Source organism: Rhizophagus irregularis, chromosome 4 (genome assembly GCF_026210795.1).
Source record: "Rhizophagus irregularis chromosome 4, complete sequence".
NCBI lineage: Eukaryota > Fungi > Glomeromycota > Glomeromycetes > Glomerales > Glomeraceae > Rhizophagus > Rhizophagus irregularis.
The window spans coordinates 3,102,571-3,119,932 of record NC_089432.1 but is presented as its reverse complement, the minus strand read 5'-3'; the positions used below and the strand labels follow the sequence as shown (position 1 = coordinate 3,119,932).

General features: G+C 26.9%; 4 protein-coding genes across 4 annotated transcripts; 1 reads left to right on the top strand and 3 right to left on the bottom strand.

The window, feature by feature from the left end:
* Positions 1–4,243: 4,243 nt before the first annotated feature.
* OCT59_023996 (uncharacterized protein) lies at positions 4,244–4,519 on the bottom strand (the record flags this gene model as incomplete). Its single annotated transcript, XM_066135102.1, has 1 exon — positions 4,244–4,519. The coding sequence occupies one exon, from the start codon at positions 4,517–4,519 to the stop codon at positions 4,244–4,246; it is 276 nt and encodes a 91-aa protein (XP_065991159.1).
* Positions 4,520–4,585: 66 nt separating this feature from the next.
* OCT59_023995 (uncharacterized protein) lies at positions 4,586–4,921 on the bottom strand (the record flags this gene model as incomplete). Its single annotated transcript, XM_066135101.1, has 2 exons — positions 4,586–4,706; positions 4,788–4,921. The coding sequence occupies 2 exons, from the start codon at positions 4,919–4,921 to the stop codon at positions 4,586–4,588; spliced, it is 255 nt and encodes an 84-aa protein (XP_065991158.1).
* A 3,908-nt stretch (positions 4,922–8,829) lies between these two features.
* Positions 8,830–9,249, bottom strand: OCT59_023994 (uncharacterized protein; the record flags this gene model as incomplete). Its single annotated transcript, XM_066135100.1, has 1 exon — positions 8,830–9,249. One exon carries the CDS (start codon positions 9,247–9,249, stop codon positions 8,830–8,832), a length of 420 nt encoding a protein of 139 aa, XP_065991157.1.
* A 5,015-nt stretch (positions 9,250–14,264) lies between these two features.
* On the top strand, positions 14,265–15,767 carry OCT59_023993 (uncharacterized protein; the record flags this gene model as incomplete). The annotated part of the gene is made up of 1 exon (XM_066135099.1): positions 14,265–15,767. The coding sequence occupies one exon, from the start codon at positions 14,265–14,267 to the stop codon at positions 15,765–15,767; it is 1,503 nt and encodes a 500-aa protein (XP_065991156.1).
* Positions 15,768–17,362: the final 1,595 nt, after the last annotated feature.

Sequence of the window (17,362 nt, the reverse complement as noted above, 5' to 3'; positions counted from 1 at the left end):
CCCAAGAATACAAATATACAATTATATTGTTCTTTCCATTATTTATTAATATAATGTTTTTTTTTAAGCATTATTCAATATAAAAATTACTAATTATTATTCAATCAAACCCTTATCCATCCAACTTTTCACACACAGACATGCTCTTGCTGTCTCTGGTAACAAACGATTTCGGGTTTTAGTAATTGTGTTTCCAGCAACCGAAAATGCTTGCTCTGATGCAACGCTAGTTGCTTGAATAGGGAGAAAATCTCGCGCAATATTACATAAAACTGGAAATTCATTATAATGCGCTTGCCACCACATAAGAGGGTCAGTTCCCACATCAACTGGTAATTGGAGATAATGATCCAGTTCTTCCAATTCTATTGTTGAAGTAAACATTTCTTCATTAATTCGGTCTACTTCATTTTCTTGTTGGAGTAGTAAAAAATACTGGCGTTTGCTATTAGAAGCATATTGCACTATATTCATAGGTGTGAATTGCTCTTTGTAAATCTTGTATATGTCTTGGATATGCCTGAGAGCATTCAACCTTGATTCTTCTGGGAAGACTGTAAGTTTATTTCGAGGGTCTACAATTGCAGAAATTATTGAAGATTCGTCCATAATCATCCAATATTGTCGAATTTTCCTATATATTGAAGATGCCATATCACGTTGAGTAAAAGTTTCCTTTTCTATATATTTTATTAAATGTGCTTGGATTCCTGAAAAAATAAAATGAGTTTCTCCTATAGTTGGATAGGAAGATGCAGATAAATACTTGGTAGCTCTTTCCAGGGGTTCAAGAAGTAAGAGTGTATCCTAGTTTAAAGGTAAAGGAAGTAATATTAGAAAATTGAATAAAAATTATTTTATTATTTAAATGTTTTTATTTACTTTGATAGCAATCCAGTCATCATCATTTGGATAATAGATACTGATTGATCGATTATCAGCTACCAGTAAGACTAATGCTGGTTTAAGTACTTCCAACCGTCTTAGCATATAAAAGGTCGAGTTCCAGCGAGTAACTATATCAATAAGAGGTTTAAGGTATTTCATATTCTTTAAATCACATAGGAGATGAAGCTCATCACACAAGCGAGTTGAATTTTTGATACTCTTCATAAGTTTACGCGCTTTTTTAACAGAATCATCAATAAGTTTTAATCCTTCCTGTACGCCCAAATTTAGGACATGCGCGGCGCATCGGCAATGAGAAAAAGTCATGGAAGAAATTTCATCTTCTATAGTTAAAGCTATCTCTCTTCCACAAACTATCATAGTGGACTCATTATCTGTTGTGAGCGTGATAATTCTATCAAAAATATTGAACTCCTCCAAGGTACGCTTTATTTCTTGTGCAATATTTGTTCCGGTAGTAAAGGGCTGGAGATCACATATCAACCAATTGGTAAGGTATTTATCGTGAATTTTTTGTTCATCATAGTTGAAAGGAATGCCTTTTTTAGTCAAGACTTGATATTTCTTCATAGGTGCTCGTAATTGGTGTTTATTAAGATGTTTTCGTAAAGTACTAACACCCGTTGTTATTTTATATCTATATGAACACTTTTTACAGACATTATAGCCTGGTGCGTATGATGGGTTCTTATCAAAGTATAATCATACAGTACTTCCTAACGTATTTGATATGTCCAAATCACTAAGTTCTGAACAAATTTGCTCCTCAGAACCTTTCCACTCTTCAGTGTCATATTCTTCTAGATTTTCTTGGTCGGGGTTGAATTCTTCATCGCTTGACATTCTTTCAGAACATCCATTCCGAAAAGAGAATATTATTCTTAGATCATCAGTATTTATTTATGAATAATCCAGTTATCGGCTATTACACAAGGAAAGTAGATTCTTTTTTAGGTTAAACATCACATTGTTTATATTAATATATATTATCAATTTTTACTTTTTTGTGAATTATGATCCGGAATTTTGTCATAGTTAGAATTCAATCTTCATGATAAAATCAATTTCTCACGGATAATTCCGTTTATATTTTTATAGATATTTTTATATAATTTTTTGTACTGTTTGTACGTATGATAGAATTAATTTCATAAATTAAGTTCAAATACTCAAATGTTTTTATAAATTATTTAAAATTATTTATTTAGTGTTATATTTATTAATAACGAATACATATAAAAATATATAGCAAAAATATAATAAAGTATGTATCGGATCAACGTAAATATAATGATTATGTAATCAAATAAACTATAAGATTTACATTACTTACATATTGTTCGATTTTATGTAATTCCGGCGTGATACAAAATAACGTAATAATAACCTTATATCCCGGAATTTATCGAGTTATTTACATTTTCAGTGAATGGATCATTGGATCCGTAAAAGGCTCATTTTTACAGAATTTTTACAGAAATAACGGATAAAATTTTTTATAGGATAACTATAATAAATCATATGGGCCGATTTGTCTCACTTCAATTATGTCACCTGTGGGTTGTCGATCATTGTCACATTTATCACCATAGCTAAAGTCCGTTTATTGGTCAAATTTCACGTGCGTAGTGATCAATAAATACGAACTTTAAAAAAATTTCGTTAAAAGAATTCAAAGAAAAAAAATTTTATAATTTTAATCACACAAATTTCATAATAAATAGAATTATTTTATAAACCACTTGAAAACAATCATTATATCTATTTTTATAAAGTAAAATTGTTCAAAATGAATAACAGGAGACCAAGAAATCACGAAAACTATAAATAAATGTTATAATATGCTCAAAAATTATTATCCAAGCTTCCTATAATCCAATTTAAATAATTTTTAATATTCTAAGAGGACAAACAAGACTCTTTCTTATAATACAAAAATTATCTAAACTCAGCATGTTTATCTATAGCTATAACTCTTTAAAGATATGGTACATAATCTCATCAAGGTAGTAAATAAAATAACACAGAACGTCCAAAAAAACCTGTAATAAAATAAATAAGAATTAAAATTACAATAATAAAAAGATTTTTTTTAAAAGCTTTAATGTTTCTAATAAATATATGGGAACGTATTATTTTTGTTTTTTTCTAACGCAATAAGAGTTATTTTTGCCATTTTACCAAATAACCTTTCTATTAAATAATTTTACAATACCACTTACCATTTCCAAAAAAAATAAATTCCTTCCAAAAAAAACCAATTCCAAACCAATTCCCGACAGGTTTTGACATTGAGAAATCAAGTTTTGCAAGCGTGCGAAGTCTTTGACAATTGGCTTAAAAGCAAAATCAAAATATACGTCATCATGCATTATTTGATATTATCACTATTTTCACTATTTTTGTATATTGACATGTCGATCAAATTCACATTTATCACTTTTATTTATTAGTGATATGAGCCAAATCGGCCCATATGTTTATGATCAAATTATTGATCGGCACATGTATTAACAAATCGAACCGAACCGAACCGAATGGTTCAGACCGGAGGGTTCAGTTCTAGAGAATCGAACCGGTTCTCAGGTCCGGTTCGGTTCTTGATTCTAAACTGGGTTCGAACCGCTCATTTTGGGAACTTCCCCATCCCTACTTGACACCCATGGTTCTTTGTCGGTAACTATTGGTCCGAAATTAACTTTTTTCTCGTAATGTACAATGTGACTAATTAGGGATGGCAACGGTCGGTCATGGTCGGTCATCGGTCGGTCATAACCGGTCAAGAACCTTTGACCGACCGACCGTTCTGACCGACCGCTATGGCTGACCGTTTGACCGACCGCTTGACCGACCGTTTGACCGACCGTTTGACCGATAACGTTTTCGCAACGTTTTTATTAGGGCAATTTAAAAAACGTGCGAAAACTTTTTTTTTAATAAAACATAATTAAAAAAACGTTGCGAAAAACGTTTTTTTAATTTAATTACTAATAAAAAACGTTTTCGCAACGTTTTTTGTTAAAATAATTAAAAAACGTTGCAAAAACGTCTTTTTTTAATTAAATTACTAATAAAAAACGTTTTCGCAACGTTTTTTGTTAAAATAATTAAAACGTTTGCGAAAAACGTTTTTTTTTATTAAATTATTAATAAAAAACGTTTTCGCAACGTTTTCTATTAAAACAATTAAAAATTCGTACATTTTTTTAATTGCCCTAATAAAAACGTTGAGAAAACGTTATCGGTCAAATGGTCGGTCAAACGGTCGGTCAAACGGTCGGTCAGAAGTCTTGACCGACCGATATCGGTCACGGTCATGACCGGTCATAATCGGTTAATGACCGTGACCGTTGCCATCCCTATGACTAATATCTGGTTGTCTATTTGATTTTTTACCATATTTTTTAAGTAATTCATTTTCTAGACTTATAGCCTTATTTAATTTTTCCTTTTTCTCTTCTTCCTCTTTTTTTTTAACCTCTTTAAGGACCGATGAAACTTTTTTATCATTATCAATTTGGAAAATATTTCCTGAAGTTCTGGCTAGATGAGTAGCAAGAGTAGTAAGATTATCAAGATTATCTTTCTCAAGATCTTTCTTTAATTCCATCGCTGTTTCAATATCTCTAAAATTATTATACATGTCCCAGATTATGATTTTCAGTTTTTTCTCTTTTTAGATACTACCCACTACAACTAGTTTCTTATCTTCTTCAATGAATTCTAATAAGTGAATTTTTTCAATGCTATCAAATTTCTTTGATGTGGCTTCCAAACCATTTTCCATAAAGTATAACCTTAAGAAATAAACATATTAAATTTTAGTTATTTAATACTTTTATACGAGATTTAATGTGCAATATACATGAATTACTTACTTGACAGATTGAAGCTCTCGTGTAAAGCAGAATAGTTGCTTGTTCTTACTGATCGAGAAATTATTTCTATTATACTTTCTTATAAGTTTATCCTGACTATTTTTGACCCTTATTGTAATAGTATCTAATTTCATTTTTCCTAGGTTATAAACTAGAAAAATTAAAAAAAAAATAAATTTTATTGTATATAATGTAATAACAGATTTGTAAAATTTTAAAATTTAATTATTACCTTCAAGTAATTGTACGTTTTCTTTGTAATTTTCAACCAGAAAATATTTAGTATAAATACAAGATGAAATTAGGTTTATGCAATCTCTGAAGAATCTAATGCCTCTAATTCACGATCGATACATTGCGAATAACCAAATTTTTTATATAAACTAAAATTATCTTTACATTTAAAACTATATATACCACTGAAATTCAATATTACGAATCTTAAAGTAAAACATTCTTCTATTTTCTGAACTAGGAACTTCATTATTGCTTTTGGACACATGTATAAATTTACATATTCCTGAAATACTATAAATATGATGGAAATCAGTCTTACACTTAGTAGTAATAAAACATAATGGTTTCCTTTTTTAATTTCTAGTCCAACGCGGTAGATGGTGGTCCTAGTTTCTTTTTTTCCCTTTCTTTCTTCTATTTTACTCTTCAGTCCTTCTTATATTATTTATATTATTCATTTATAAATTTGATTAGGTTGACTGCGGGCAAATTTAGCATGACCCTGCTGTAAGGTATTGTTATTATTTTATTGTTATTGAACAATCACAAAAATCACAATTTATTTTTTTTTTATTTTGAAATTCTGAAATTCCAAAGAATATGAAAACCCATTTATTACAGATACTTAGATCATGATTTTTAAAATTATATCATTTTTTTATTTATTTTATTTCGTATTATGTAAAAATAACAATAAACAATATCTGCTCGTAAGTATTGTGATCAAGACAGGTAATTATGTGATTTACACGTATCTGAGCTTCTGAGCTTATTAATCAGATTGTTTTTCGCGTTTCAGAAAAATCTGAAAGTACATGAGTCATTCCAAATAAGTTATGAGTCATTCCGATTTGATTTGAATCTTTTGGTATTCAGATAACAAAAAAAATATATAAAAGACCCTACTTCCTCTTTATTATTTCTTTAGTCTTTTCTTTTTAGACTTCACTTTTTTTTCAGTCTTTCTTTTTAGGACTTCTCCCTCTTTTTGTCTTTTATTTTTGGTTTTTTCTTTCTTTCGGTCTTCACTTTTTTTAAGACACCATCTTTTTTTTTTCTCTGTCTTTTTTAGACTTCACTTTTTTTTCGGTCTTTCTTTTTAGGACTTCTCCCTCTTTTTTTTGGTCTTTCATTTTCGGTTTTTTCTTTCTTTCGGTTTTGTCTTTTCTTTTTAGACTTCACTTTTTTTCGGTCTTTCTTTTTAGGACTTCTCCCTCTTTTTGTCTTTCATTTTTGGTCTTTTTTCACTTTTTTTAAGACACCATCTTTATTTTTTCTAAGTCTTTTTTTTTGTCTTTTTAGGACTTCACTTTTTTTCAGTCTTTCTTTTTAGGACCTCTCCCTCTTTTTTTTTGATCTTTCATTTTCGGTTTTTTCTTTCTTTCGGTCTTGTCTTTTCTTTTTAGACCTCACTTTTTTTTTTGGTCTTTCTTTTTAGGACTTCTCCCTCTTTTTGTCTTTCATTTTTGGTCTTTTCTTTCTTTCGGTCTTCACTTTTTTTAAGACACCATCTTTTTTTTTTCTAAGTCTTTTTTTTGTCTTCACTTTTTTTTCGGTCTTTCTTTTTAGGACTTCTCCCTCTTTCTTTTGGTCTTCATTTTCAGGTTTTTCTTTCTTTCGGTCTTCCCTTTTTTTTAAGAAACCGTCTTCTTTTTTTCTAGGTCTTTTTTTTTTTTAGTGAAAATTAAGGGCTTGAGGTGCATTTGCGAAATCAATACTTGGGTTTCAAATTTCAATATTAAAGGTATGTTAAACCATTTCCCTTGTTTCTGGTGAAGGTGAACAAGTGGATGCAATGATCAAGGAAGTTACGGCAACCTTGTGAGTCTGGCAGGTCTATCTATGATAACTCTGTTAACTGACGGACCTGGCTGAGAGATACGGATCAGATCTTCTCAGTGTTGAGGTCTACTATTCCACAATCAGGAATAGTTATGTGCCTTCCTCAACTTCTCTCATGCAATAATTTGTTCTCATTGAGGACTTTTGGATTCAGAGAACTGGAAGCACTTCGTGGCCACAGTTTTACTGTGAACGTCCTTCTCTGTTTTCAGAATTTCTGGATGATAATAAATCTTTGTGTGTCCAGGAGAGATGTCAGTGAAAGGACACAATAACCTAAAGCTGTGTTTTTGTAAGTTCTTTCAAACAGATACTTGTAGCTATACCTTTTATTGTGCAGTTTTCAGGAACGGACGGTGAAAATATCGACACTAATATATAGGAAGAAGATCCGAACTACTTCGTTATGTTACTTGATACTTTAGAGGGATACTGCCTCACGTCACCTACCAGATAGCAGGATGAAATTTTTGAGTACTTAGCAAAAGCTAACCATCCCTTTTAATTTATAGATGCTATATGTAAATCACGATGGGTCATATTAATTCTCATTAAAGACCTACGCGTTTGACGCAAAATTTCACTAGAACATATTTCTGCTGTTATTCTACTATTATATTCATTATGATCTCTATGATTTCTTTACTCCATATTACGAATCTATATGAAAAGAAATTAAGTAATTATTATCATTATATATACGTAATACAACTAATATACCGTAAGTCAATATATAATATGTAACTTACCATTATTTTATCTTGAAAATTTCTTCTTAATTCTAATTATTCATGAAAAGTCTAGATTCTTTTTTAAAATTTCTTTTATATTATTAAATGACGATTATAATATTGACGAATAGATGGATGTTTAAGTTGACAAAATTTTTTTCTACAATCAACCCATACCAACACATTCCATCGGGACTTTGCATATGATGTTCAGGCTTATTATTTTTATAACATTTTCTTTTGATATTTTTTGAAAATTTTGAAAATTTTTCTAGTAAATTATCATTAACCACCGCAATATCTGTAACTTTCGGAACCTTATTTTCGTTTTATTTTTTTTTCTTTCCTTTTTTCTTGTTAATTTTATCAACTTTTTTATTTTCTTATTTAGAAATTTTGCTTATCAAATCATTTAATTGACTACTTGCATCATTAATTCTATTTTTAAATGGAGGAATTTCTTTTTTATTGTTACATAAATTTTAATTTGTGCTGGAATTTTATTTGTATCAACGTGGATGTGTGTACCAGTTCTTTCTGCAATGGGTTTTATATTACGACCAATTAATTTACCAATTAAAATATTTTGAGGAATTGGAATAGTTAAAGTTCTTGTATATTTGGAGTTTTGCATTTTTATTTTTTTTTAATGAAGAGAGTAAGTGAGAGAAAGAATGGTTTTTAAATTTTTTTTATTAGGAAATTAATTTCCATATTCGTAAACAAAAAAAAATGCGTGTAACACCTCATGACCTCGAAAGCCTTTCGGCACAATATATTAACCATGTGGTAAGTACTGAAGTATATCATGAGTTCAATCTTACGTCATGAGATCGTCAACAATTACTAGACATTTATTACTTATTGTTATTACATGTAAAAAAACAAAGGAGTATGTTAAACGAAAATATTTGTTAAAGGCAGCCCTAATTCTATAACTAATCTAATTTTTTTATAATTGGATAAATTATACATATATTATAAAAAAAAAATTTATAATTTAAAAAATATATATATATATATAATATATAATTGATAAAAAATAAACGGATATATATAATTAATAATAAAATTAAATAAATGAATAAATGACTAAAAAATATATATATATTGTATATTTATATAAATGATAATTTGTATTTAATCGTAATATCTGTTTCGTGGCTAAATATTAATCGGAAAAATGACAAAAAAATATTTTAATTATCAAATAAAAAAAAATATTAACAAATTTATATATTGTTAAAATATCTTACTTGTCGTGAATTTGTTGCATAAGAGGTTTCTTGATTAAAATTATTTCTTCTTTCCTTCGAATCAAAATCTCTCTGATTTCTTGGTGGTGTTCTTGGTGGTACGTGTTGATGATTATCGTCATCCGAAAATCTAACTTTCTTTTCTTCTTTTTTTGATTGCATCATTTGATAAATTGCTTCCTTGATCCTCTTGTCAGATGAATCATTTTCTACTTTAACTTGAATTTTAATTATTACTAGCTCTTCATTTTCTTTTTTGTCCACGTGAATGTTTGTACCAGTTCTTGTAGCAATGGGTTTTAGGTTACATCCTTTATGACCAATTAATTTACCAACATCAACAGGGTTGGTAATTTCAATAGCGGTATAAACCTTAAAGGAGCTTTGGTTTTCCATCTTTGAAAAGAATATGTGAAATGATTTATTGTTTATTATTATTATTATTATTTTTAGGAAAAAATATTTTTTGGTTTGAACAATATGAACGCCAAGGGGGATTATTTATAATTTTGAAGCTAACGCCAAAATTTCCTTTTTAACGAATAAAAGGAGTTTACAAACAAAAGCAAATTTTTTATTAAATATAAATTTTATTAACAAAAACCATAAAAAATAGGGATGATCGGACACTGGTTTCTAGATCATCGGATGAATTTTTTGTCTTTGTTACCAAAACTCATGCATATCATACACGTGATAATCTCCTCATTTCGTTATTGGATTTTATGTTTGATATATTCAAATCAGTTTTTTCAGCAATGGGTTTTAGGTTACGTCCTTCACGACAAATTAATTTTTTGGAGGAATAAATGAATTATTTTTAATATACTCATTTCAAAAGAAAAAAATTAATAATAATTTATACAATTTATTATTATAATTTTTTTTTCTAGTTCTGAAATTTTAATATTTTAATAACAAAAAAAAAAACATTTCTAAATAATTTTACGCAAATATAAAATTTTCATTATTAAAAATGATATTTAAATGAAATTAATTTAACCTAACCTTAACCCTAACCCTAACCCTAACGAACAAATAAAATTGATTCGTCTTTTCTCATTAAAATTATTATATATTATTTTTCTATTATGCAGTCAATGCTCAATATTTTTTTTTTAATACTAGATAATGATATATATAATAGTTCTCTTTATTATCAAAAAGATTTTAAAAGATATATAATTATTAATTTATTATTAATTTATTATTAAGATTAAATTGTTTAATAAGAAAAATTATGCTAAAAATTACTTCTTTAAATATGTTTTTTATATATAGTTAAAATATAAGTAAACGTTACAAAATTTCTTTCAATATAAAATTTTTAACGTAGAATATTCATATATGTTTTATTAAAATAAAAATATTATTAAGTTTATAATACTTGAAAAAATTAAATACAATACATGTACAGTATTACATATATTTACTGTTTTCTTTATTTAATGTATATGTATCACTGTAATATACGTATTTTATTAAATTATCAAATTTGATATTGGTATCATCTGACTAAACAATATTAATCTTAATCAAAATGTTCAGAATTTCCCGACTAGAATTGTCAATTATTCTACGCAATTCATCACTTTACCTACATAAGACTCATAATTTACGTTTCTTAGTTTATAATAATTGGATAAGTTCTGATAAGTTACAAATAAAAAGAATTACAAACTAAGAATACATATATTTAATAACTGGATATTATATATTCGTAGTTACACAGAAAATAAGATTGTGTCGACTAAGCACACAGATCACATCGTCAAGCAACAATTGATTTTTGATCGGTTACACTAAAAATTTCAATTAACCGATTAACGTGAACCATGCGGATATCTGTCAATGAAATGAAAAACTAATCACGTGATTTTTTTATTTTAATTGTGTAATTTACTGTTATATCGATGTCTATAATGTTATAGACTAGTAATTTTAGTTAAAAATTTTTTTCGTTATAATCGTTATAAAATAAAAACATACATAATTTATTATTTATTCTGCCAATCATACATAATCTGATTGGATGACTAAAATCATAGATTAGCCAAAAATTTTGTAAAAATGTTGAGGACTAATACAAAATTATTACGTCATATAAAAATATCAACTATGTTGTGTACGGTATACCAATACAGTCCATACTGGTTTACCATACTGAATATGAATATATTATTATGATATTACTTAATTTATTTAATATTAATAATTATATTTACATTAATAACATTATTAAAATCATTATTAAAATTAAATAACTGAATTAAATTCACTAAAATATGTGTGTATAGAATTTTTTAAAAATGGTCTTTTACAATCAAAATCAATTTCAGGACCATCACGTTCGTATAACCCAACATGAATTTCATGTATTTATGTAGATTTGTTGTTTAAAAAATCAAATATTATTTTACATAATCGTAAATTTGATTCACATTTTAAAATTGCGAAGCGAAGAATTTTTTTTTCCACGTGGATAAAGTGAAAGAACTCAAACAGTTGGAAGCTCAAGGCTTCAGGAACATCTTTTAATATAAATACAAACTTGAGCGATTGAGTTGTATGATTTATATCTACATGAGGACGGGCATTCAATAAAGAGATTATTTGAAAAAAAAATTGAGATGAGTAAAATAACGAAAGGATAATTTATGAAGGAGTATTAAATGTAATTGAATAACGAAAAATGAAAGAGTTCAAGTATTAACGATATGATGATCACAAATCACAATATGTCTAATTGTTTGAAGATTTGGTCATTAAAATTCATTATAAATTAGTTGAAGATATTGTAATAATAATAAAATAATTTCTATAAACTGGTATGAATTTATGACTATTCATTATTGTATATTAAATTACATGTATAAATACAATTTGATATTTATAAAGATTTTGTATTATCATTTAAAAGTTGTGATCATTTTCATATATTAGTTGAAAGCCTTCTTTCAGATGTTTTATTGCAATTATCAGTTCAACTTGTCACTCTACATAATATAGTTTTATTCAGTTATACTTTCAAGTCAAAACTTCTAGTCATAAAAAAATTATTATTCTGACATACTTGAAAATATAACATGATCATATTTAGATGAGAAAAGTAAAAGGGAAGGAAAAAAGAGAGAGAACAACAAAATTTAAAGCTAATTTATATTTAATAAGTATTTTTCTTATTAAAACAATCACAAATTCAAAAATTATTGTACTAATCATAAATTCTTAACCATAAAAGTCATGAAATTACTTTATTACTTCTTTAATATTATAATAAGAAAAGCAATTACCATAAAATAAAAAAATATTCTATCAAAGCTCAAAATCCCACCAAAATCATACATACATACATGATAATTTACAAAAAAAGAAAACAATTAAAATATTCGTACAATAATAGGTATAGCCAAAATAATTATATAGAATTACTTATATGTAAATCTATTTACTAGTCTTGTATTGTATTTTAGTTAATAATTACTAGTATTTTAAGAGAAGAATGGAAAATAATGATTCTTATTTTCATTAAAGAATTCTAACTTATATATCCTATAGCATACCTGCAATAGTTAACTATCCCACTAGTCGTTATATCATGTAATTTAGTAATAATTATGCAATAGCAACAATTTTCACCTATTGAAATCTATTTCATGTAGTCTTGTTGAAACAATAAATAATTCCAATTAAGTGGTAATGAAGCGTCATATGATTTGTTCAGTCTGTTTGTTAATCATTTCATCCTTTGGAAACCCTCTTCCTATTTTGAGCAAACGAAATCAATAAATTTTAATTATAGCGACATGCTATCTATAGTTGCTAAAAAAACTATCAAAACTTTCACTTTTTAATGGGCCAAAATAGCAAATTTTCTACACATATTTTAAATTTCACATAACTTTGTGATGTCGCATTAACAAATTTTGTATACAGCTTAGTGTGGATATTTTCAATGATATTTGAAATTCAATTTAGTGAACCAGCTCCTAACTTTCTTCAAATAGGCCATAGATTTAACACTTGAATTTTGACGTCTCTTGTTACTCTTCTGTTTCTTTTCCTTTGACTTTTAACCACCCACACTTTTATACTATCGCATTTTTATCGACAGCTTCTTTTTTTTACGAAAGGGGGATCATATTTTTTAGTATGAGCGTTTAATAACAATTAAGATATCGCTTGATACATTAATGGTCTAGTTTTATCTCTTATATGTGCCTATATTATTATTCCACTTTCTTTTAATAAAGTAAATAACATAAAATAAATAAAATAAATCAGTGATTGAATGAAATAAACATGTCTTATTGCTTTTACTATCATAATAATAATACAGCGAAACAAAATACCTCTAAAAAGAACAAAAATTTGTGGTAATTCATCACGAGTTTAGTCACTCTTTCTCTCAATGTAAAATCTCAGAAGATAAATAATAGCACAGACTTTTTTAGATCGATGCATATTTCTGTTGAAAATACAGTAAGAAAAATATAAGGTGAATAACTGAATTTTGAAATTACGAATAAAGTAAGAAATGTAGGGCATACAATTACTACATGATTCCGATGAGGAACCTTAGATCACCGTGGAAAGATATTTCTTTGATTTATTCGTCAATTATCTGTTAACATTATTTCTTGTACTTTCCCGTAATATACATATGTCAAACCTATTCCAAGATCACGCAATCTATATCATTACAAAGTGTATAAAATGGAAGAGAATTTCGACGATTAGTCCCATTTATCACTTCATGCAGGCAAAACAGGAATCCAAGGAACAATAATAAAATTTATAACAAATAACTTGACTTCTACATTAAATATCATCAATTGAACAAGTATTAATAAAGGAATAGGTTAGTTTAAAGAATATCCTAATATTGCTAATCAAATATATTCTTGATATTTGCTGTCTTGTTGGCATAGTAAATTTCTGTGCTTATCACTAAATTTTCACATTGTGGATATAAGTAATTAAAGCATTGAGAAAATAGTATGATAAAATAATTATTAATTCATTATAATAAAAATGCCTGTTTTATTAAATAATATCGTTGGACTGAATTATGAGTATTCGCAAATGTGTACACGGTTGTATAAATTAATAATGCTGCTGAAGTTTTTATAACATAAATGACATCATATTTGCGTAGTATTTGTTTATTTATTTTTGCTATTGTGATTTGTGAAACATTGCTGATCAAAAGTTAATGGTCGCACAGAATAATCCAATTTAGGCAAATTGATTGGAGTTGGATTATTCTATAAATAGCTTTCGTATATTTCTTTTGTTTCGAATGTTTCATACTTTGAAAATATATTTTTTGAAAATACCTTTAGAAGTTTCATGGTGTAAAAACAAAAAAATTTTTTTAAGCCATTTTCATTTTTTCTTTTGAACATAGAATGTCCGAACTCAATAAAGATATTCTTTACTTAATATTTGAAGAATTACAAGAAGATTCAAAATCTCTCTTTCCGTGTCTAATGATAAATAGACTTTGGTGTGAAACCGTGATTCCAATTTTATGGAGGAATCCTTGGTGCTACAAGGGTATTAATTATAGTAATAAAATCTCATTATTCATCATTATTTCTTGCTATTTATTTGATGATATCAAAGAGTTCGTAACAAATCAAAAAATTCAATTACCTTCGGGTTTAAACCAATCACTCTTATTTGATTATTTTTCTTACTGTAGAAGTATCAATATAGACACTATAAATATTATAATTTCTATTGGAACATCTTTAGCTTATAACCAATTTTTTATACAACAAAAATTTTATAATCTCCTTATGAAAAAATGTCCAGAATTGAAGTATTTTGATATGAGGACAATTAAACACCAAATATTTTATTTTCCGGAAGCTAAGGTTCGTCTTGAATCACTTTGTGAATTAGAATGTGATACATCTATTGATTCTTCATATTTTTATGGGTTATCGCAATACTGTCAATATATACAGAGACTCATCATTGTTAATATGAGCCCAAAACCTAATCATGGAATTGCTAAGTTAATTGAAGTTCAAAAGAATTTAAAGCATTTTGAATGGAAGGATGATCATTATGATGATTTTCTTACAGAAGATCCTTATGAGAAGATTTTTCTTGCGCTAGAAAAAAAGGCAGATAGCCTTAATCGTTTAAAAATATATTTCCAATATATGAATGGCACATTACTTCAAGAGATACTTCCAAAATTCTATAAACTAAAAATATTGGTAATTGATGACTTTCTTTTTTTTACTGAAGAACAATTAGAGCAATTGAGAATAATGGTTTACCATGAACTTGAGGTGGTTAATATAAATTTTAATCAATTAAATGTAATTTCTAATATAATTGAAAATAGTGGGAGATACCTCAAAAAAATTTTATTAAGACCCTATGAAATTGTTGATCTTGGATTTGATGACTTTGACTTTAATGAGAATTCTCTCAATTTTATTTGCAAAGTCTATGAAAATTGTCCTTCTATTGAGCATTTATCAATTGTATTTCCACCATTAAAGAGGCATTTCACTGAGTTTGAAAAATTGTTAAAAATTTGTCAAAATTTAAAATCATTATTAATAGTTTTATCAAATACTGTAGATAACGAAACTCATGAAAATTTTTTAAAAAATGGGGAAGAATTATTAAAAGTATTAATTAATTCAGGACCAATTAATTTAAAAGAAATTAGATTTGGTAATGGATTCCGATTTTCTTTAGGAAACTGGGAAGAATTCTTAGAGAAATGGAGAATTAGACGTGCGCTTTCTATATTTACTGTTGATCGTATATATATGAGAGAGGATTATACAAAACTGATCAATAAATATAAAGGTGATGGAGTAATCAGAAGTTTTGAATATTTACGTCATGTAGATTTAGATAATTATTGTATTAATGACTTGTAAGTCATAATGTTAACATTTAATTTATGGTATTCTTTGTAAAAGATTGTAGTCTATGTATATTATGATAATGTATAATTTAGCTATTATCTGTTATATCGAAATAATATGGAGTTTCATGGATATTATATCTGATTAGTTAGGTTGATGTGTGGCAACTTAGTCGCCACTAATAAATGCAATTGAATTAACACTTATTTTAAATTTAATTTATATTTTAAATAAAATTACTTTGTTTGCATTACATAATTTGGTTTTTGTATTCCAATACAATGTACAGTGGCGAATTAAACTTCAATATATTTTTAGTTAATATATTCTAATATCCATTCCAGAAAACTAATCTTTGAAAAAGAATTTAGTTTTTTATAACTTTATCTTATTATAAGTAATCTGAAAAATACTTTAAATTTGACATTAAAATTCTTTTAATGGATATTCCCTTGATATTTGTTGTCAGAAAATTGCTAGAACAATATATTAATTTGAAATCACAAATTTTGGTTCTTTATTTCTTGATTATTACCAAAAAATATTTGAAATAACATGATTAAAGTTAAATATCAATTATATTCCTACCGATTTTTCAAATAAATGTTTATAATAAAATGACTTATTAATAGTTGTATGTTTAAAAATTTTTTAAAGAAAAAATTTGATAAGTAAAATATAAATATAATAATAAAAAGCAAGTGGTTATATGATTAAATTTATATTCTAAGTTGTGGCTGTAGAATTAAAGTTCTACTACTTCATCATATAACAAATTTTTTTTCGAAATTGCAGATTAGTAGAACTTGCAGATTATGTTGTTGACATATTTAATAAGCTGTGTTGCAAATTACGAACCATCGTAGCAGAATACAATCTGGTCATTTTATATTCTCAATCCTAATAGAACCTTGAAATTAGAATAGTTTAATTAAAAAATACTCACTGAGAGCAGTAAATTTATTAGGAAATAAATTACGCCTAAACATAAATTAAACCCATGCTATTACTTCATCCAACCATCAGACGTACTCAGAGAGTTAAATAGTATAATTAGTTATCAAAAAAAGATAAAATAAAAAATCAAACAAAATATCACTTACTGATTTGTCACAGTACAACCATTTTATCTGAAAGCTTCCAATCGGTGTCAAATCAAAAAAAAAAAAAAAAAAAAAATATTGCCGTCTGATTACCAATTTACCAATTACGGCACAATTTTACTTTTTTCGCAATTTAAATCAATACAGATGAAAAAATTTATTATATTAAAGTTACTATTGTCGTATTCATTCGTTACACTTCGGACTAATCAGGTAATTAACGTCAAATATGGATATGTTGCGAACAAGAACGAGTTGGGGAAATGATCAATATCTGATCAAATGTTAGATTTACCTAAAAAATTAAAAAATTTAAAACTAATTTACATACTACCAGAATTTCTCAACCCGAAGCCTTTATTTCAGACCTAAAATATTCAACCTAAAAAGGTACCGAACGATCCTAACCTAAGAAAAAGATTTCCTCTAAAAATTAAATCCCCGCACGATAATAATAACCACTAAAAAAATTATCAGTTGTACAATATTTAATGGTAGATCCCA